This window comes from Portunus trituberculatus, chromosome 15 (genome assembly GCF_017591435.1).
Source record: "Portunus trituberculatus isolate SZX2019 chromosome 15, ASM1759143v1, whole genome shotgun sequence".
Lineage (NCBI taxonomy): Eukaryota > Metazoa > Arthropoda > Malacostraca > Decapoda > Portunidae > Portunus > Portunus trituberculatus.
In genome coordinates this window covers 2,626,519-2,648,733 of record NC_059269.1, presented here as the reverse complement: position 1 = coordinate 2,648,733, position 22,215 = coordinate 2,626,519, and the positions used below count along the sequence as shown (strand labels likewise).

The 22,215-nt window shown below is 40.4% G+C and overlaps 1 protein-coding gene across 1 annotated transcript in view; it reads right to left on the bottom strand.

Annotated features, from left to right (window-relative positions):
* Window positions 1-1,027: 1,027 nt before the first annotated feature.
* The window catches only part of LOC123504043 (PRKR-interacting protein 1 homolog), a 54,920-nt gene continuing 33,732 nt past the window's right edge, over window positions 1,028-22,215 (bottom strand). Inside the window, exon 4 of the mRNA XM_045254292.1 lies at window positions 1,028-2,982. Coding sequence (XP_045110227.1) covers window positions 2,731-2,982 — 252 coding nt within the window. The 3' untranslated portion in view covers window positions 1,028-2,730. The remainder of the gene's footprint in view (window positions 2,983-22,215) is intronic.

Here is a 22,215-nt window from a genome sequence, read left to right as displayed (position 1 = left end):
CACAATGGCAGAGGGTTGAGTACTTCAAACTATTCTTATTTTATTAATTAGGTACATGTCTGCTATTCTTTTTTTAGTCTCAATACAAAAAAAAATCTATTTACTCTGAGCCATATTTTGTAGTCCTTAATAATAGAAAAACTATTATCAGAAGAGGAACATCTAGCCACTTCTGATACTAAATTGAGAAGTCAATTGGAAATGCTGTCAAATACTTTTTAGAAGAGGGGAGGTAATCAAATGAGCCTTATTTCACATTCTGGCAATCAAAATTACATTTCATTGACATACCCTGAAAAAAAGAGTAAGAATTACAGTTTAATATCTTTCCTGAAATGTGCTGCAGACCCACATAACTCCTCCCTGTGAGTTACAACTGACACTGCCCTACACAAAGGTCAGCTTCCCAAGGATACATATTGTAACCTACTGTAGGGCAAATACAGACAGGGTCAGGCCAGTCATAGGCTTTAAACCATGAAAGCATCAAGGTTGCCACTTGTGTCTCTATTGCAGAGAAATACAACTTCATGAACTAACTTGCCAAGCTGTAAAAAAGTCATTAATCTCATTCTGGGAAGTAAGGTAGTAATGGATGCCACACAAAATTATTCAACATCCTGAGAATAAATCCATCCACAAACAAGTCTTCCTACTACCCTTAGAATATCACAGCGCTTAGTCTGTATTGAGCTTATCTCAGATCTCCCAGATCTCCAATAATATTGGCAGATAAGGAGAGAAAGGCAGTTACTAAATATCATTCAGTGCATACATGGAATAGCTCAATGACCAACTAGCATTTAACTAAAGAAACACTAGACAAGAGTCAGTTTGACAGAAAAAATAAAACCAGGCAGACTGCCAATCTGCCTGTACTGGCAAAGAACAAGACAGACAAAACAATTATAATAATATGGAAGGCAATGTTCTAAATATATGACTTGAGAATGGTATTCAGGGTATTCTTGTATGACTAGAGCAAGATACTAAATCTTAAGGTAGGTATGTAAATGATACTCATATGATTTATAAAAGCAAAATTACATTAACAGCTCTCACAAGAAATGTGTTCTATAACTACACTTTGCTTACCAAATGACAAATAACAGGTGAGGTAGGCAGACAGCTAATCTGCTGATATGCACTCATTCCCAGAAGCCATGAGACCTACACCCAACACTACTAAAATAATTTCAACTTCAATAAATAATTACATAAAAACTATTACAGGCTGGCACAAATTAAATTTTCTTTTTAATGAACCAAGCTATTCACTTACACAGACTTCAATTTCAGCTAACTCCTATAATGGGAAATGGAGAAAAATTAAAAAAGGTTAGTTGGTGTTGGTAAATTTACAATTAACATGACACATGCCAATGTAATAGCAGACTGCAGCCTTACTCAATCACCTGAAGTACCTAACCCATACAACTTTGCAATAAGACACACACAATAAATTCATAAAATAATGTGTCAACTTATTGAAATAAATATACAGTGGTATCTTGAGATATGAACTACCTGAGATACAAGTTCTTTGAGATACAAGCTATGATTTAGTCTTTTTTTTTTTTTTTTTTTTGTGATATGAGTTAAATTTTGGTACGATTCCTGCTTTGGGATGTTGCCGCTGGTCAGCGGATCAATGAACTGGTCCAGCCTCAGCTGAGCTAATATCAATATCTATGTGTTTCCTATTGATTTCATGCACTGTGATTGTTCTCTCATCATTTTCACACTATTTACTTACTTTTTTTTTTTGCTTATAGAAAGTGCAGTTTGAATTTATGTTTAATGTTAACGTGTGAATGGTGTCTGCATCCCTTCCTCCCACCTCCTCCTTCGCTGTCATTTACTACCATTAGCTGAAAATGTCTGCCTCCAAGGTAAGAACACTAAGTAAACTTTAATTTTTATTCTACATATTTTTATCCATTGATGAAAGTCTGCATGTGTACGTAACTGAAAAGGTGAAACAAATTTCTCCCTTCTCCGCCTACTTCCTCCACTGACGCTTATCACCGAGGGGAGAAAATATGTAAAAAAACCTTTACGGCTATGGTGGCACGGCCTCTATCTCCTCTTGTTCTCTCTCCCTCTCTTGCTTACTTAAAATTACATTTATTCTATGAACAATGTTTACAGAGTCATCAATGAGCCATTCTGTAACTATTAGAGTAGTCAGTCTTCTGTGAGTGGCTATATTTGAACACACTCCAGCTGATCGACAAACACAATTGAGGGTGGGGATGTGTTAGGATAATGTTCTGTGGAATGCACCGCTCTGAAATAAATATACTCTATAAGAGTAGTTCATCTATTTCTATTCTCCTTTGTCGTTTTATTTTGTTTCTATACAATAATTATTATTTATAAATACCAGTTTTTATCTAAAAACATGTAAAAAAAATTGGGGTGCTATTTTTGAGGAGGCTGAAATGGATTAACGGCATTTCAGTTTGAAAAATTGTTTTGAGATATGAGCTCTGTCATGAAACAAATTAAACTCGTATCTTGAGGTACCACTGTATATGATAACTTCAACGCTATAACACAAAAGAATACTTGAAGCAGGAAAATAAATTTAAGGAAATTTATACATACCTACAAAGTGAAACTAAGTGTCATCTATTTACTCCACATTGTTTATTTTATACAAATTGCTCAGCACTTTTTTTTTTCAGTTCTTTCAGTTTTTTTTATTTTGTAAAAATGATTAAAAGTTCAGTCTGCTTCCTTGTGACACGTGGTAACTGGTGTTTTGATCCTGTTTCCATCATCTGGACACTTGGGCTCTTCTTCCTCACTGCTCTCTGATGAGGAACTTTCAGTTTTTTCCTTGACATTTTTCTTCTGTCTTTTGAATTTCTGGTTTTCCTTTTTTCTTTGTCTTTTTGCTCTATTCTTCGATGCTTTTTCTTCCACAGCTCTTCTATTATTTTCCAGTTTAATGTGATATTCTTCATCCAAATCTTCCTGTATGAAATAAAAAAAAAATTTAAAACCCTCAAACTACAATAAACCAGATGTTAATCAGTATTTCAGATACTTTACACCAGGGCTTAAAACTAAGATTTTGATGGTTAATTTTTCCAAAAATATTTCAGAAAATTTAGAAAGTTGAAATTTATGAATATTTTCTTGTAAAAAAAATGGCATGGTCCTATGGCTGATTAAAAAAAAAAAAAAAAAAAAAAAATCTCACTCTTCACTCATATAAAAGAGAAGCTTTATCAATATGTGTTTAACAAAGTGATACCTGATTGACATACAGTAAATCAAGTTTAAGTTGGACCTGAATAAGCTGAATACTGAATAATTCAGAAATCTTCCGAGATTTTTTAAAATGTTCTATCCTGTGTGCACTAATAGGTATTTTTCATCTTTTGAGTAATTTTAAGCCATTAGGCTTATATAATGGCTAAAACACCCATGATAGCTCATACACTGTCTTAGTCATTTCATAAATTGTCCAAGCCGTTAGAGATGTGAAACGAATAGGTGTGTCACTGCACTACCAGTGCACCAAGATCACTTTACATAGCTGATTTAGTAACCATGATGCAGTGTCTACCTCAGTGTTTGCTCAAGTAAGAGGTATGCTCTCTTCACAATCTTCTTGGAGTGTCCTCCTGTCCATCTTCTGTCACTGATATCAAGTCTTGTCTGTCTATCTGTTCCATATGGTTTACTAAATATTAGGTCTAGTCTAGTATTTACCTAGTTGTCTGTCTGTCTAACCCATACAGTTTACTAAATATTAGGTCTAGTCTAATATCTACCTAGTTGTAAATACAAATAGGTATAAACTAGACTAGACCTTATATTCAATAAACCATAAGGAATAGACATACAGACCAGACCTGGTATTAGTGTGTGTGTGTGTGTGTGTGTGTGTGTGTATTTACCTAATTGTAACATACGGGAAAAGAGCTATGCTCGTGTTGTCCCGTCTCCATATCTATTAATGTCCAGCTTTTTCTTAAAATCATGAATATTCCTTGCGTTGACCACTTCCACGTCTAAACTATTCCATGCTTCCACCCTTCTATGAGGGAAGCTATATTTTTTCACATCTCTCCTATAAGTGGCCATTTTAGTTTTTTCCCATGCCCTCTCGACATTCTTCCATTCCACATACACAGATCTTCCCTATCCATTTTTTCCATGCCAATCATCACTCTGTATATTGCTATCAGGTCTCCCCTTTCTCTTCTGTTTTCCAGGGTTGGAAGTTGCATTCTTTTCAGTCTGTCTTCATAAGTCAAATCTCTTAAGTCAGGCACCATTTTCGTTGCAGCCCTCTGTACTTTCTCTAGTTTCCTTATGTGTTTCTTTAAGTTCGAGCCCACTGTATTGTTGCATATTCAAGCCTCGGTCTTATCATTGCAGTAATTATTTTCTTCATCATTTCTTCATCTAAATATCTGACGCCACTCTTATGTTCCTCAATAAGTTCAATACTTCTCCAATTATTTTGTTTATATGTCTCTCTGGCGATAGGTCATTGGTAATTGTCACCCCAAGGTCTTTTTCTTCATGACTGGTTTTTATGTCTTCATTTCCTATCTTGTACATACTCCTGATTCTTCTTTCATTCTTGCCAAACTCTATTTTCTTGCATTTTGTCGTGTTGAACTCCATTTGCCATGTACAGCTCCATTTCCATATTCTGTCCAAGTCTTCCTGGAGTAGTTCGCAATCTTTGTCACATCTCACTTTTCTTAACAATTTTGCATCGTCTGCAAATAGGCTCACATAACTGGACACCCCATCCACCATGTCATTTATGTAGACCGCGAACATTACTGGTGCCAACACTGATCCCTGTGGAACTCCACTCTCCACCAATCCCCATTCTGATGGTCTGTCCTTAATGTGTGTGTGTGTGTGTGTGTGTGTGTGTGTGTGTGTGTGTGTGTGTGTGTGTGTGTGTGTGTGTGTGTGTGTGTGTGTGTGTGTGTGTGTGTGTGTGTGTGTGTGTGTGTGTGTGTGTGTGTATTTACCTAGTTGTAGTTTTACAGGGCCTGGGTTTTATGCTCGTGTGGCCCTGTCTCTATATCTACACTTATCCAATTTTTCTTTAAAACTATGCACACTCGTTACTGACACCACTTCTTCACTCAAACTGTTCCATGTCTCAATACATCTTTGTGGGAAACTATATTTTTTAACATCTCTCAGACATCTTCCCTTTCACAGCTTTTTACTAGGCGATCTTGTGCTTCGAATCTCATAGTCTTCTCTCAGGATCAGTTTCTCATTATCCACTTGGTCCATTCCGTTGATCAATTTATAAACTTGTATTGGATCCTCTCTCTCCCTTCTCTGTTCCAGGGTTGGTAGATCCATAGCCTTTAGTCTCTCCTCATATGTCATCCCTTCAAATTCTGGAACCATTCTTGTAGCCATTTTTTGTAGTCTCTCCAACTTCCTTATGTGTTTCTTTTTATGAGGGATCCACACTACTCCTGCATATTCCAATCTGGGTCTTATCATAGTATTTATCAATTTCTTCATCATTTTTTTGTCCATGTAGTGAAATGCTAATCCAATATTCCTTAGCAAATTATATGTCTCTCTGAAAATTCTATCAATATGGCTTACCGGTTGATTGTTTTCTTCCATTGTCACTCCTAAGTCCTTTTCCAATTTTACTTTCTCCAGTTCTACTCCATCTGCCATCTTATAGATTCCCACGGGTCATCTTTCACTCTTTCCCATTTCCATGACTTGGCTTTTGTCCACATTGAATTCCATCTCCCATTTTTTACTCCATTCCCAGATCTTACTTAGGTCTTCCTGCAGTATTTCACAAACCTCTTTTTGCTTTATAACTCTGCACAGTTTCATATTGTCCGCAAACAGATTTATGTAGCTGTTCACTCCTGGCATGTCGTTTATATATACACTTAACCCTCGGCTATCGCGCCCAATCTGGGCCGAAATAGCCGAGCTATAGCCGAAAACGCGATAGCCGAATTGAACAACTAATGTTATTGGTACCGCAACCACAAATTTTACTCCTAATATCCCTCATTTTTACTTCTTTTTAAATTAGTGTATAATCCATTGGTACCAATTAAAACATGTCAAGGTTATAACATAAAAAGATTTACATCAGCTCATTGTATTTACTAGAGATGTACCGATGCATCGGTATCGGTATCGAATCGGTATCGCCCATTTTGGGTATCGGTATCGGCTTATTTTATGCCGATACTTACGATACCTAAAAGGAATTTACTGCTTAGTGATATATTCGATATAAGATATTGATTACTGAGTAATTTATCTTTGCAAATGGCTTCAAAAAGCTTCTAGAATTGCTCCTATTTCACAAACATTCTCAGAAGGACTTACAGCATCCCCCAAAACAAAGCCTCCCATCTGATAACAATAGCCGTCCACCAACTCATCCTGGTGTCCAGTGCAGTAATCACTATAAGTAGTAGTATCGGTATCAGTGTGGTATCGGTATTGATAGTAGTATTGGTATCTGCCCAATTAGGTGGTATCGGTAATGGTATCGGAATCGGCCAAAATTCTGGTATCGGTTTTGGCCAATGAGCGCTCAGATACCTCATGACGTCATGGCTGGGCGCGCGATAGCAGGCATCTGAGGTCGCGATAATGAAATTTTAGCAGCTTTTCATGGGTGCGTGATAGCAATAAAACGCGATGGCTGAAGTGGCGATAGCCGAGGGTTGACTGTATGAGGAAAAGTATTGAAGCTAATACTGATCCCTGCGGCACTTCGCTTTCTACTGCTCTCTACTGTCCTTATTTCTCTCTCCCTCAAAAAATTTTCCATCCATCTCAATGTGCTTCCTTTTCAGCCACCCTTCTCCTCTAGCTTCCACAGTAATCTTGCATTTGGCACTTTATCAAACACCTTTTCTAAATCCAAATAAATACAGTCAACCCATCCCTCTCTCTCTTGTACTCTATCAACTATTCTAGAGTAGAAACTCAGTAAATTAGTTACACACTACCATCTTTTTCTAAAAACAAATTGGCTATTTGATATTAATTTGTTGTTTTCAAGGAACTTGATCCATTGTTTCTTTATCATTCTTTCACACATCTTGCATATTACACAGTTAGTGATACTGGTCTGTAATTTAAAAGTTATTCCTTCCTTCTGCTCTTATATATAGGAACTACCTCAGCTCTTTTCCATTCTACTGGTATTGTTCCATTTTCTATTGAGCATTTTATGATGTTGTATATAGGACTTGCTAGTTCTTCCCTACATTCTTTCAGTATTCTGCATGAGACTTCATCTGGTCCCATTGCCTTCCCTTCATCCAATTCCTTCATTATATCTTTTATTTCAAGGTTGGTTACTTTAACCTCTTTCATATAGATGGTCTCTCTATTACCCTGTGGCCTTTCAAATTTGGATTCCTTAGTAAAGACCTCCTGGAATTTGTTATTTAATAGTTCTGCCATACTTTTTTGGGTCTTCTACCATCCCGTTCTCTCCTTTTAACCTTTCTATTGTTTCTTTTTGCCTAATTTTTCCATTTATGAATCTGTGGAACAATTTCAGTTGCTCCTTACATTTTTCAACAATGTCCTTTTCATAGTTCCTTTCCTCATCCTTTGCTACATTTGCTATGTGAATGAAGAAAATGAAATAAAAATAAAAATCAGACAGACACACACACACACACACACACACGCCGTCGCTGAGAGAGGACGGCTCGTCTCCGGCTGCGGATGGGAAGAAGGAAAATACCTATGGTGTTACAGGGCCCGGGTAACCCTAAGTTAGTGTCCTGTTAATGTCCTACTGTCGCTTACTGTTGAAAGTGAGGGATATGGAGAGTGGTCCCTGAGAGGAGTGTGGGGGCGGTGATTGTTTTGGCCGTAATCAGCTGACGATAACAAACATGGCGTCTAGACAAGCCAGAGACTTTGAAGGTTTTATAACTATGCCAAAAGGACTGGAGAAATTAGATATGGATGCAAGAATCCAGGCACTGGAAAGTAAGTTCCTAAACATTTTGTCCATAGAAGAAAAACTGGATAGAGTTCTAGCCGAGAATGATTCGTTCAAAAAAGAGATCTATTTGTTAACGTTAGCGAATAAAGAGCTATTGAAGGAAAAAGTAGAGATGGAGAAAAAACCAAAAACTAAGGAAACAATGTGAAGAGATGAAGGCTAAACTCATGGAAATGGAGATGAAAATATCCGAAGGGGACTTGAGGAAGGAGGAATGCCTTAATCTAATTGATACCAGGATGAAAGAAGTGAACCATGAACATCAGGAGGTACAAAGGTCGTTTAGGAGATAGTAAAAAGCAGGAAGAGGAAAATAAAGGGATTACACAGAGGAAATGGTAAAGGCACTAAAGGAAAATGAGTATGTGGTGAGAGATATTGCTGAAAAGAAAAATGTGTGATCATAATAGGATTGAGGAAGAAACTAACAGGAACTGGCAGGACAGGAGGGATAAGGAAAATGACAGGATTAAGTCTTTACTGAACAAGATCTCTGTGGAAGAAGAGGACCTATATGCTGAGGTAGAAGAAAGTGTGAGATTGGGAGCTTTTGAGGAAGGCAAGAATAGACCATTAAAATTGAAATTAAAGTCTCAGGTGGCAGCGGAGGCCTTGTTGAGGAGGGCTTGGAAACTTAAGGACTCTGAGGAAACCAAAACAATTTACATAAGAAGAAATATGTCACAGGATGAGCGAATGAAAATGAAGGAGCTTGTAACTGAAGTGAAGGAGAGGAATGACGAAAGAACAGAGGAGGAAAAGACCAAGTTTTTGGAGGATGAGAAATGGGAGGCTAAAGAAGTGGTGGATAAAACAGACGGAATAGACATTACATGGAAGAATGAGACTAGGAATGGAATAAAAGTGACTTACACAAACATAGATGGATTTCTGTCTAAGAGGCTAGAATGTATGGATTACCTAAGAAATAACGAACTGGACATAATGTGTGTAGTGGAAACAAAGCTAAGGCCGAAATAAAGCTAGACTGGTTTGTTGTAAAACACTACAAAGTATGGAGAAATGATAGAAAAAATAAAGGAGGTGGTGGTATAATGGTTCTTACTAAGGAAGATCTGATAGTGAAGGAGGTGAACTATAGTAAGAGAAATGAGGAAGTGATAAGTATGCTTATAACAGATGGCAAGAGGGACATTAATATTATAACAGTATACATACCACCCAGAACCAGTGCTTGGGAATATGAACAGTACCAAATGGTGATGAGAAATACTCTAGACAGAATGAAGCAAGAACTCATCAGAAAGGATAGTGATGATAGTTGGAGACTTTAATTGCAAAGAAATAGTGTGGGAAGACTACAGTGGTGAACGGTGGTGAGTGGGCAGAAGAATTGTTAAAGGTAGCAACAAATAACTTGATGACACAGTGGGTGAGATCACCAACAAGGTGCAGGGGACAAGATGTTGCAGCAAGGTTGGATTTGGTATCTACCAGGGGCATCTCTCTAAAAGAGGAAATTGAACATGAATGTCCCTTGGGGAAAAGCGATCATGATGTCTTAAGCTTTGAGCTGGATACAGAATTAAGCACGAATAAGATTGTGGAATGCAGGGAGGAAAAATTAAATTATACTAGGGCAAATTATAACCATATAAGGGAGTTCTTTAATGAAATTGACTGGTCCAGGAAAGGGATATGCAATTGAAATACGATAAATTTATGGATTTGTATAACTCTGCTGTGAAAAAGTTTGTGGACTTTAAATAATAAACAGTGGTTTAATAGAAATTGTGAAGAAGCAAAAAAGAACAAAGAAAAGGCATGGAAGAAACTTAAGAAAAACAGTGATGTATTATCAAGAGAAGTCTACAAAACAGCAAGGAATAGATATGTTGAAGTAAGGAGAACAGCACAGAAGGAATATGAACAGAGGATGGTGGAAAACTGTGATAGTGACCCAAAAATGTTTTACAAATTCATAAATGGAAAACTAAATAAAAGGGAGGCAATAGAAAAGGTAAAAACGGGAAGAAGTATATGAAGATGCTGGAGATATAGCTGAAATTTTGAACGACAACTTTTGCAGTGTTTACAAAGGAGGAGCATTTTATGGGAGGAAGGCCTACGGAAATAAAGCAAATGCAGGACATCATGGTTACTAAGGAAGATGTAAGGAAAATTATAAGCAATCTGGATATTAATAAATCAATGGGGCCTGATGGCATATCTGGGAGGTTGCTAAATGAATGTAAGGATCAATTGTTGAACCCCGTATTTGATATTGTGGAAACCTCCATACGAACAGGCTTAATCCCGAGAGTGGAAAAGAGCTGACATTGTGCCTATATATAAGAATGGTAGTAGAATGGAACCGTTATATTATAGACCAGTATCGTTGACTAGTACGAGTATATTGTGCAAGGTATGTGAAGAAGTAATTAAAGCTAAGTGGAGTGAGTATCTAGAAAGTGAAAACATTCTGAGTGAAAGGCAGTTTGGTTTCAGAAAAGGAAGATCGTGCGTATCCAATTTATTATGTTTTTATTCAAGAGTGACTGACATACTACAACATAGAGAGGGATGGGTGGATGCTATCTACCTGGACTTGATAAAGTACCACACAATAGACTGATGTGGAAACTAAAGATGATTGGAGGAGTTAATGATAAACTAGCAAAATGGATGGAAAATTACTTAATGGGAAGAGAAATGACAACAGTGGTGAGAGGAAGGAAGTCCGAGTGGAAGAAGGTAACCAGTGGAGTTCCACAAGGGTCAGTGCTGGGTCCCATCATGTTTTTTATTTATGTTAATGATATGCCAGTAGGAATTGACAGTTACATGAACATGTTTGCGGACGATACTAAAATTATGAGGAGAGTAAAGAATGTGGAAGATTGTAACAAGTTACAGGAAGATCTTGATAAAATATATGAGTGGAGTAAGGAGTGGCAGATGGAATTTAATATAGACAAGACCCATGTTATGAAAATGGGAAGAAGTAGATACAGACCAAACAGGGATTACAGGCTGGGTGATGAGAAAATTAAAGAGACCAATGAGGAGAAAGACTTAGGAGTAACGTGCAAAACACCTTGTCACCGGAGAAACACATTAACAAGATTTTTGGGAAAACATACAACATGCTTCAAAATATTGGCCTTGCATTCCACTACCTAGATGAAGGAATGATGAAGAAGATATTATGTACCTTAATAAGACCCCAGTTAGAATATGCAGCATGTGTCTGGTCACTGCATATGAAGAAAAATGTGAAGAAGGTGGAAAGGGTACAGAGGCTGGCAACAAGGATGGTACCAGGACTCAGGAGTTAGACTATGAGGAAAGACTGAGGAAGCTGGGGCTGACCACATTAGAAGAGAGAAGAACAAGAGGAGACATGATAACTATGTATAAATTGGTGAACAAGATTGACATACTGGACAGAGAGTTGATAAAGGTGACCACAAGTAATCATCTCCGAGGACATGGAAAAAAGCTAAAAAAGGACATCTGTCTAAATGACATGAGAAAATAGTTTCCCGCATCGTAGCATTGAAAAGTGGAATAAACTGAGCAGTGATGTCGTTGACGCAGTGTGTGTCAATCAGATGAAAGAGAGATATGACAGGAATGGACAAGGAGACAGGTCACAGAGAGCTTAGCTCGGGCCCTGTAATACACAAATAGGTAAATACACACACACACACACACACACACACACACACACACACACACACACACACACACACACACACACACACACACACACACAGCGTAGTGTAGTGGTTAGCACGCTCGACTCACAATCGAGAGGGCTGGGTTCGAGTCCCGGTGCGGCGAAGCAAATGGGCAAGCCTCTTAATTTGTGGCCCCTGTTCACCTAGCAGTAAATAGGTACGGGATGTAACTCGAGGAGTTGTGGCCTCGCTTTCCCAGTGTGTGGAGTGTGTTGTGGTCTCAGTCCTACCCGAAGATCGGTCTATGAGCTCTGAGCTCGCTCCGTAATGGGGAAGACTGGCTGGGTGACCAGCAGGCAACCGAGGAGGTGAATTACAAGAGGGGAGGAAGAAGATGAGGTGGTGACATTCTGAGGTCACGGGGAGGGACAGGGCATTGACCCGGAGGGGGAGGGTAAAGTGGGTGGAGCTTTAAGGCTTAGTTTTTGAGGGAGTTTAACCAATCCAAGATAACTTGAAGCCTTCAACTGGTGTGGATCTGCCAGTTATTGCTATTGGAAAAAATATGGGCTAAAATTGCCAAGGAGTTTACGACCGGCGACTGTACCTCTTTGGGTGGCACGGAAAAGTGTTATCTATCTCTCAGTACAAGCTAGGTCAAGGTTATTCTCCTCATTAAATTAAATCCTATTGAACATTAAGTTTGCTATTTGATTGTTAGTCATTCGATCTAGTTTTCAGGAATGTAACCCAATCATAAAAACAAGGGAAACCTGTAATTTCTTGTCATCTCAAGGAAAGAGAAAAACATCTATTGCTAATGCCATCAGGTCCAGAAAACGTAGAACAAAACTGGCTAGCCTGTAATTCATCCATGCAACAAACTGGTCCACCATTGGGCAGCCCTAAAGTCTCCACAGGTTGTCACACACCTACTAGTGTAGCACCCACTCCGTGGAAATGACTCAGTTTCTCCTGCAAAGAGTTTGCCACCACATTGTTTTCCCCACTCATGAACTGGGTAAGAAGGGTTACTGTATTGTCCTCTGCCACTGGTGTCATTTGGGCTTTGCAGTTGGGCTAAGCTGAGCTGACCTTGTCCCTCCTGTTTTCTTGATGTACAACACAGGTGTGGTGTTATCTGACAAGACCACTATTATTTGCCCTTGTAGTGAGTCCTCAAATGCTTGAAGTCCCAGATGTATCATTCTTAGTTCTAGGAGTGTGAAGTGTTCCTGCTGTTCCTGAAGTGACCTAGTGCCACATGCCTAGTCATCCAGAATGGAAGCTCCCAGCCTCTTAATGACGGGTCTGTGAACAGGAATAGCTCTGAATTCTGTACTTCCAATGTTTAGCCATGGAGCAGGGTCTGACCACAACTGGAAGTCTTCCAGAACCCTGTGAGACTTTGGCACTTGATGGGAGCTAATGTTTTTCCTTCTGTCTCCAGCTGAAACAGCAGACACCTCATCCTGTGTACATTCCTCATTCTTTTTCTCAACCTAAACCTTCTAAACCTTGGTTTAACTCAGCCTGTTCTCGTGCTATACATGATAGAGAGGTTGCCCACAAAAGGTACTTGAGCCTTCCATCTCCTGAATCTCATGCACTTTATATCTCTGCCCGGAATCATGCCAAGTCTGTTCTTCAACTTGCCAAACACTCTTTCATAAATAGGAAAAGTCAAAATCTTTCAAACTCAAACTCTCCTCGTGACTTCTGGCATCTAGCCAAAACATCTCAAATAACTTCACTTCTTCATCTTTCCTCCTTTATTTCATCCTGATGGCACCACTACCATCTCTTCTGTCTCTAAAGCTGAACTCTTTTCTCAAACCTTTGCTCACAACTCCACCTTGGACGATTCTGGGCTTGTCCCTCTCTCTCCTCCTCCCTCTGACTATTTCATGTCTACAATCAAAATTCTTCGTAATGATGTTTTCCATGCCCTTGCTGGCCTAAACCCTCGGAAGGCTTATGGACCTGATGGGGTCCCTCCTATTGTTCTCAAAAACTGTGCTTCTTTGCTTGCACCTTGCCTGGCCAAACTCTTCCAACTTTGTCTATCGACTTCTACCTTTCCTTCCTGCTGGAAGTTCGCCTACATTCAGCCTGTTCCTAAAAGGGTGACCGTTCTAACCCCTCAAACTACCGTCCTATAGCTTTAATCTCTTGCTTGTCTAAAGTTTTTTAATCTATCCTGAATAGGAAGATTCTCAAACATCTGTCACTTGACAATCTTCTGTCTGATCGCCAGTATGGCTTCCGTCAAGGTCACTCTACTGGTGATCTTCTGGCTTTCCTTACTGAGTCTTGGTCATCCTCTTTTAGAGATTTCGGTGAAACTTTTGCTGTTGCGTTAGACATTTCAAAAGCTTTTGATAGAGTCTGGCATAAAGCTTTGATTTCAAAACTGCCCTCTTACGGCTTCTATCCTTCTCTCTGCAACTTTATCTCATGTTTCCTTTCCGACCGCTCTATTGCTGCTGTGGTAGACAGCTACTGTTCTTCTCCTAAACCTATTAATAGTGGTGTTCCTCAGGGTTCTGTCCTGTCACCCACTCTCTTTCTATTATTCATTAATGACCTTCTTAACCAAACTTCTTGCCCTATCCACTCCTACGCTGATGATACCACCCTACATCTTTCCACGTTCTTTCAGAGATGTCCAATCCTTCAGGAAATTAACAGATCACGCGGGGACGCCACGGAACACCTGACTTCCGATCTTTCTAAAATTTCCAATTGGGGCAGAGAAAATCTAGTAGTTTTCAATGCCTCAAAAACTCAATTCCTCCATCTATCAACTCGACACAACCTTCCAGACAACTATCCCCTCTTCTTCAATGACACTCAACTATCTTCCTCTTCCACAATGAATATCCTCGGTCTGTCCTTTGCTCATAATCTTAACTCGAAACTTCACATCTCATCTCTTGCTAAAACAGCTTCTATGAAGTTAGGTGTTCTGAGGCATCTCCAACAGTTTTTCTCGCCCCTCCAACTGCTTACTCTGTATAAGGGCCTTATCCGTCCCTGTATGGAGTACTCTTCGCATGTTTGGGGGGGGTTCCTTTCACACAGCTTTGCTTGAAGGGGTGGAATCGAAAGCGGAATCGAAAGCTCTTCGTCTCATCAACTCCCCTCCTCTGACTAACTGTCTTCAGTCTCTTTCTCACCGCCGAAATGTTGCATCCCTTTCTATATTTTATTGCTATTTTCATGGTAACTGTTCTACTGATCTTGCTAACTGCATGCCTCCCCTCCTCCTGCAGCCATGCTGCACAAGGCTTTCTTCTTCCTCTCATCCCTATTCTGTCCAACTCTCTAATGCAAGAGTTAACCAGTACGCTCAATCATTCATCCCTTTCACTGGTAAACTCTGGAACTCCCTCCCTGGATCTGTATTTCCAAATTCCTACAACTTGTCTTCTTTTAAGAGGGAGGTATCGAGGCATTTGCTCCCCTAATTCTGGCTGACAGTTTTGGCACTTTTTGTACTCTTTGGAGAGCCAGCACTCAAGTGGGCTTTTTTCTACCTTTCTTTTTTTTGCCCTTGGCTGGCCCTCTTCCCTACGGAAAAAAAAAAAAAAAAAAAAAAAAAAAAAAAAAACTCCTGGAACTAGTAGAGATTGTGGCAAAAGGTGGTCAAGGAGGATTAGCCACTCTTGTGCTAGTGAGTGCAGCCAAGTCATGAATCATTTTATGAATGCCAGCAAATTGAAGATCTGTCTTTGCAATGGGAAAACCTTAAAAATCATTGAATGTATTTCCATTCCTAAAAAGGTCAATATCTGTTTGGGTTCTAGACTAGAATTCTACTAATTTATCCAGATATTGAGAGAGTTGCAAAGATTTAGGAGCATTTCCCTTGACTGCACTGCTATCTTACTGGAGGTGGAAATGGTTTTGGAGGTAACCAGAACCATAGCTCCACTGCCGAGTTTTATTACAAGTGCGTCGCGGTAACACAGAGACCTGCAAGTCAATTGCGAGGTTGTCACAATACGTTCATAAATAACACCCGATAACATTAACACAAGTACGTAAACGAATGGAAATACAAAATACTAAGAGTGACTCACCCAACAGGTATTACAGATGAACCTGGACTTGTAGGCAGGAAGGCAGCCGGCCAGCAAGTGACCTGCGCTGTTCTGACCGGACTATATATACAGTAGTATAGGTGACGGTGAACAGACATGTTAACAAGCTTAGGGTACTTTGTTGGTAATAACAATCCAATGATAATCTTAACTCTTAGGCGAACACTCGGCAGTTTGTACATAAAAACCCTATTATTATATTTACAGTTTTACACCACAGTACTCCCTCCAGAAGTATGGAGTACCAAAACATTACAAGCAAAACAGAACACAGCATACCCCAAATGAACATCAAGCAATAAAAAAAACTAATAATAAAATAAATAAATAAACATGAAACATAGAGACTTCACATAAATATCACAAATAACAATCAAAAGTAGTGATACTCTGGGTTGACACGAAAACGCACTACCCTACCGGAATGCGTACGTTGAGGAGAGCTAGAAACAAGGTCTGGAAAAAGAGGAATAGAAAGAGAGGAAGGAGAGGCAAGAGGATTACTTAAAGAACTGCCGCAATCTACACTCGCATGAGGAACAGGGAACGGGTCCTTCGGCAGCTCATAGGCAGGCTTAAGGCGATCAACAGAAACTGCCGTTTCCCCCTGAGGAAGCTGAAGAAGGAAGTACTTTTGCTCTCTCCGAACAACATCGTACAGACCAGTATAAGGTGCCTCCAAATTCTTCCGAACACGGTCAACACGCACCCAGACCCGAGGGCACGTACGCAAGTCCTTAGGGACATAAGAATCACTAAGAGTGTGACAGTCACCAGCTGCAAAGGATTCAAAATTTATAGCCCTCATTTCCTTGATGAAGAACTGCAAGGTGTCATCCGTAGTGTGAGTCTGTGAAGCATCAGAAAATAGCAGGTGAGGACACATCATGTACGCCCCTGTAACAGCAGTAAAAGGCGAAAAATTAGAACTATTTGGCATCATACGGAAACCTAATAAAACAATGGGGGAGGGCAGTAAACCAGTTTTCCTTTCGTCGCGCTCTAATAGCCGCCTTCAGGCGTCTATGATGCCTTTCAAGGACACCGTTAGATTGGGGGTGATAACTCGTCGTGCGAACACGATGAAATCCCACTAGGGAAGCCAGATCGGAAAATAACTCTCCCTCAAACTGAGCACCCCTGTCAGTCACCACATGAAGGGGAACGCCAAAACGCGCCACCCAGCCGTTCATAAATGCAATCGCGACAGAGGTCGAGGTGGTATTGACAAGGGGAATGGCCTCTGTCCACCGCGTAGCCCTGTCAATACACGTCAAAAGATACTTAAATGGCAAGGGATAAGGATAATTAGGCAGTTCCGCAGAAGGTAAGGGACCCACAATATCAATATGAACAGTCTGAAATCTATCCGTTGGTGCACTAATAGGTGTGACAGGTGCGCGTACGTGTCTGTGAATTTTAGAATCTTGGCAAGGAAGGCAATGCTTGACAAAGTCTTGTACATGTTTATCAATGTTTGGCCAAAAAAAAACGTTCTTTAACTAACCTTGCAGTATACTTAATCCCAGGGTGAGAAATATTATGCAAAGATGAAATAACTGCACCCCTAAGAGAGGCTGGCACAAAAGGTCTAGGAGAAGCTGTTGATCTATTGCACCACATTGTAAGATCATGGGAAACATCATATTTAACCAAGCGCTCTCTATAATCTTGAAGTTCAGCATCATCCAGTTGAGCTCTCGCTATACCATGGAGATCAAAAACATCCACTGTGACTGCATGAGTTGACCGAGACAGACAATCTGCAACAACATTATTGTCACCACGAATATATTGAAGTGAGGTTACAAATTCAGAAATAAAGGACAGTTGGCACTGTTGGCGGTCAGATTTAGGTATAGACTTAGAATAGAAAGCAGACACAATGGGTTTATGATCCAGGAAAAGCGTTACATCATGACCATCTATAACAGATCGAAAATGCAGCACAGCAAGATAAGCTGCTAAGAGTTCTCTATCATATGTTGAGTAAGTTTTCTGGACATTAGACAATTTCTTAGAGAAAAACCCTATAGGCGATGGTTTAGCGTCCACCATTTGGTAGAGTGCCGCACCAACAGCCAGACCAGAACTGTCAGTTACAAGTTAGTATTGAGTGGAGGAAGTAGAGGGATAAACTAGAGTAGGACAGTCAAGTAAAGCCTGCTTCAAACAATCAAAAGAGGCTTTAGCTGAATCTGACCAATGGAGAGAATTAGTAGAATGGTTATGTCTCAACAATTCCGTTACCGGATGAGCTATTTCAGCAAACCTTGAGATCATTTGCCGGAAGAAGTTGAGCATACCCATAAACTGTCTCAGCTCCTTAGATGTTCCAGGTAAGGGGAATTCTGATATAACAGCAACTTTATCGGGTGGTGGTCGAACTCCAACAGCACTCACCTCATATCCTAGAAAACTCAATACAGGTTTAAAGAAAGTACATTTGTTCACATTCAGTCTTAGTTTGTGCTTAGAAAGTATTGCAAGAACATTATCTAAGTCAGTAAGGTGTTCCTCAATCGAGGTACTAGCCACAAGGATGTCATCAAGATAACAAAAAATATTATCAGTGTTGGCTAGAATACTATCCATGAACCTCTGAAAGGTGGCCCCTGCATTCTTAAGACCAAAAGGCATGTATTTATACTCAAAGAGCCCAAAAGGTGTACAGACTGCAGTCTTAGCAATGTCACAGGCAGCAACTGGGATTTGTAGATAAGCTCTCTGTAAATCTAATTTTGTAAACACAGTTTTACCATCTAAAGACATCGTTTAACGCAAATGAGGAATGGGATACTTATCGCTTACCGTGACACTGTTTAGACCCCTGTAATCACCGCACGGCCGCCATGTGCCTGGCTCCTTCTTGGGAACAAGGTGGAGTGGCGACGCCCAAGGTGAATTCGATCTCTGAATAATACCAGCATTTAACAAAAATTTGAATTCCTGTTTGGCTGCTTCAAGTTTCGTACCTGTGAGAGGTCTAACCTTGAAATGAACTGGAGAGGAATTTCCAGTATCTATGTGAGGGGCAATGGCTCCTTTCGCACAGTTTTCAGAGTGAAGCTGTAATGGGAATGTAGGTATAGGATACTTTAAAAGTAAAGATTGAACATTAGAGTCATGAATACTATAATCGATATTATAAGCTAGCAATAGGGAACTTGAAGCTTCCAGGGGAATTTTACTTTTGGTTGTTTGATCAAAGAGTGTATTACTTCGACAATCCACAAGTAAATTTTGAGCACTCAAAAAATCTGTCCCAAGGATGGGTTGTGTCACACTACCCACCACAAATGACCACGGGAAAGAACACCGTAGGCGTTGAATCCCGAGCTCCACATTGACTTCACCATGACACTTAATCACTTCACCTGAGGCATTAGTTAAATTAACATTAGTTGGTCTTAGGAATGGCAACATATCAGGGTGGTAAGGCAACAATGAAATAGAGGAACCAGTATCTATAAGAAAGGAATAAGTCTTACAACCGATTTTGGCACTAATCTTAAGTGGCAATCCGACGGTTGTTAAGTTCACAGATTGCCCACCTAGTTTTCCGAAAAATCAAGGAATGGCTGGTTAGTACCTGGTCTGCTTGGTGAACGAGAAGGGGATGACGAGCGTGAAGGCCGCCGAGAACTTGGCAACATGTTGAGACCAACCTTTGAAGACGACAGCATGCACCAAGGTTTACATGATTTGGCATTTTGTCCATAATATAAATGATACCTACATACCTGTGACCTTTGCTTGTCATGGAAAGCTCTAACACCTACTGGAATAGAAGAGTGGGCATAATTTATAGTCATATTTCCACCTGTTGGATCTCTGTGTGAGTATGCTGGTTTGGATGTGTACACCTGATTGACTTGGGCACCACAGGTCACGTTATAAGACATGAGGGTGTCTGAGACTCTGGGTAGCTCCTCCAATGACGTGCTGGTATCATAAGTGGCAATTAGAGGCCTGATGTTGTTTGGCAAGGCTTTTATGAATTTTATTCTAAGAAATTCCTCACCAAGAGCCAATGGAGTTGCTATCTTGCATAGTTCACGCAAATACTGAGTAGGTTTAGTGAACGAGATTTGGTTCTGAGTCACTAATGAATCAAAAAGTTCTGGCTTAGACAGTGAGAATAAATTAGTCAAGGCTGTCTTGAGTTTGTCATAACAAACGGATTGGATCACGTCATCACTCACCTGATTAAGAATCCTAACAGGCAAATTTGACAACACATGGTGAAACTTGGTGCTAGATACTGTTATATTCGCCAAAATGAACTGTGATTCAATGATACTAAACCATCTTGCTACCGCGGTCTCATCAAACACTGGTGGCTTAACCGCCACAGCCGCAGCAGCTACGCTAGTGGTGTCACTCTTGACAGGATCAGACATTATTGCGAGTCACTGTCACCAAAAGAAAAATTGTTCCTTACGGTGCGTAAACGTGACCACAGGCTAACACACTGTGCTGACGGTCCAACACATCTGAAGCCGTGAGGAATCGGGGAGCTTGGCAGGGTTTTGATCAGTACCACTGTAGCAGAACGGAGTGTTGGTATGTGTAACAGCCAGCTACACAGACCTGGAAGACATAAATAGGCAATAAGCCGCCACGTCACTCGTAACGACTGCCACTTCACTCCCGGGTGTGTCGCTGTGTTCTCCGCCTGTCCACCGGTCGCCGGCCAGTCAGTCACTCCGATCGCCGGCCCGTCATTCCGGGCGCCTGTCACTCCGGGCGCCTGTCACTCCGAGCGCCTGTCACTCCGAGCGCCTGTCACTCCGAGCGCCTGTCACTCCAGGCGCCTGTCACTCCGGGCGCCTGTCACTCCGGGGTCACCAATTTGGAGGTAACCAGAAGCATAGCTCCACTGCCGAGTTTTATTACAAGGTACGTGCGAGCGGTAACACAGAGACCTGCAAGTCAATTGCGAGGTTGTCACAATACGTTCATAAATAACACCCGATAACATTAACACAAGTACGTAAATGGACGGAAATACAAAATACTAAGAGTGACTCACCCAACAGGTATTACAGATGAACCTGGACTTGTAGGCAGGAAGGCAGCTGGCCAGCAAGTGACCTGCGCTGCTCTGACCGGACAATATATACAGTAGTATAGGTGACGGTGAACAGGCATGTTAACAAGCTTAGGGTACTTTGTTGGTAATAACAATCCAATGATAATCTTAACTCTTAGGCGAACACTCGGCAGTTTGTACATAAAAACCCTATTATTATATTTACAGTTTTACACCACATGGTAACTAGTTGTCTAAGTAGCAAATCAAACAAATCTCTTGGTGTAAATCTACACAGAGCTATAAGTCTTGTCAAGACCTGAGATGCCGTCAGTACCCAAAGGTAGACTTCTGAATTGAAATGTCTTCCACCTTCTGCTTTCTTGATGGATGGAAACCTAAGATAGGCATCCCACAGGTCTACTGTTAACATCTAGTCACCTTTTCCGATGGATGACATCGCTGACCCACTTGTCTCTTTCCAGAATCTGATCTTGTGGATGAACTGGTTGTGGGTAGATAGTAGATAGGTTGATAATGGGGGCAAAATCTGTCTATAACTTTTGACACAACATAGACACAGTAGTAGAGCTCTGGCCCAGTAAGTGCCTTTTCTAGTGCTTATTTTTGTATAAGGGATCATATCTCCTATTCCAAGGCCTTCCTTTTACTGAGTTGAAATAACTCCCAAATGGTACTGGGAAACATGAAAACAGAGACTGGAATGTGAAAGGTACCATATTTGATGGCTCATAAGATGCACCATTTCTTCAAAAAAAGTATCAGGAAATGAGCCTGTATCTTATGAGGCCAAGGTTCAGCATTGAGGCAGTGGTTGGTGGCAACAGAGGCTCTAAACCCCAGACATGTTCGCACATATAAACAAAGTGATGATTGGCATTACACTACAAAACAACTCTTTCTTTTAAGGTAACAATATATAATAGGTCATACTTATTGGTAATTCATACAGAATGTCACAAGTCAGAAAGAATTTGCCTAAGAGACCATGCATCTCACATTGCATTTAAGCAAAACAATCATGGTCAGTTATGTAAGGAACCCAGTGACACAAGCAAGCTTTACTGCATTCTTTACAGTGTGATGCTGTTACTCCTTGAGGTAAGACACACTTTCATAGAAGTCTAGGGAGGTGGTGGTGTAGTAGATAAGGTGGTGAGCATGGGATTGGGCAGAGGTCCACGTGTAGGTTCAAATTCCACCACATCCTGATTTGAAGCTATGCCACTTGTCGAGTGTTTAAAGTTACCTACATGTCACCATGATACCAAGGTTCTAGATGGTTACACAAAAGGTACACTTGAGTGGTGATATGGGCCCCTAATATTGGTACCACTATAAATAAAATTGCCTGCACCACTAATGGGCAGAAGCTGAACAGCACTTCTCACA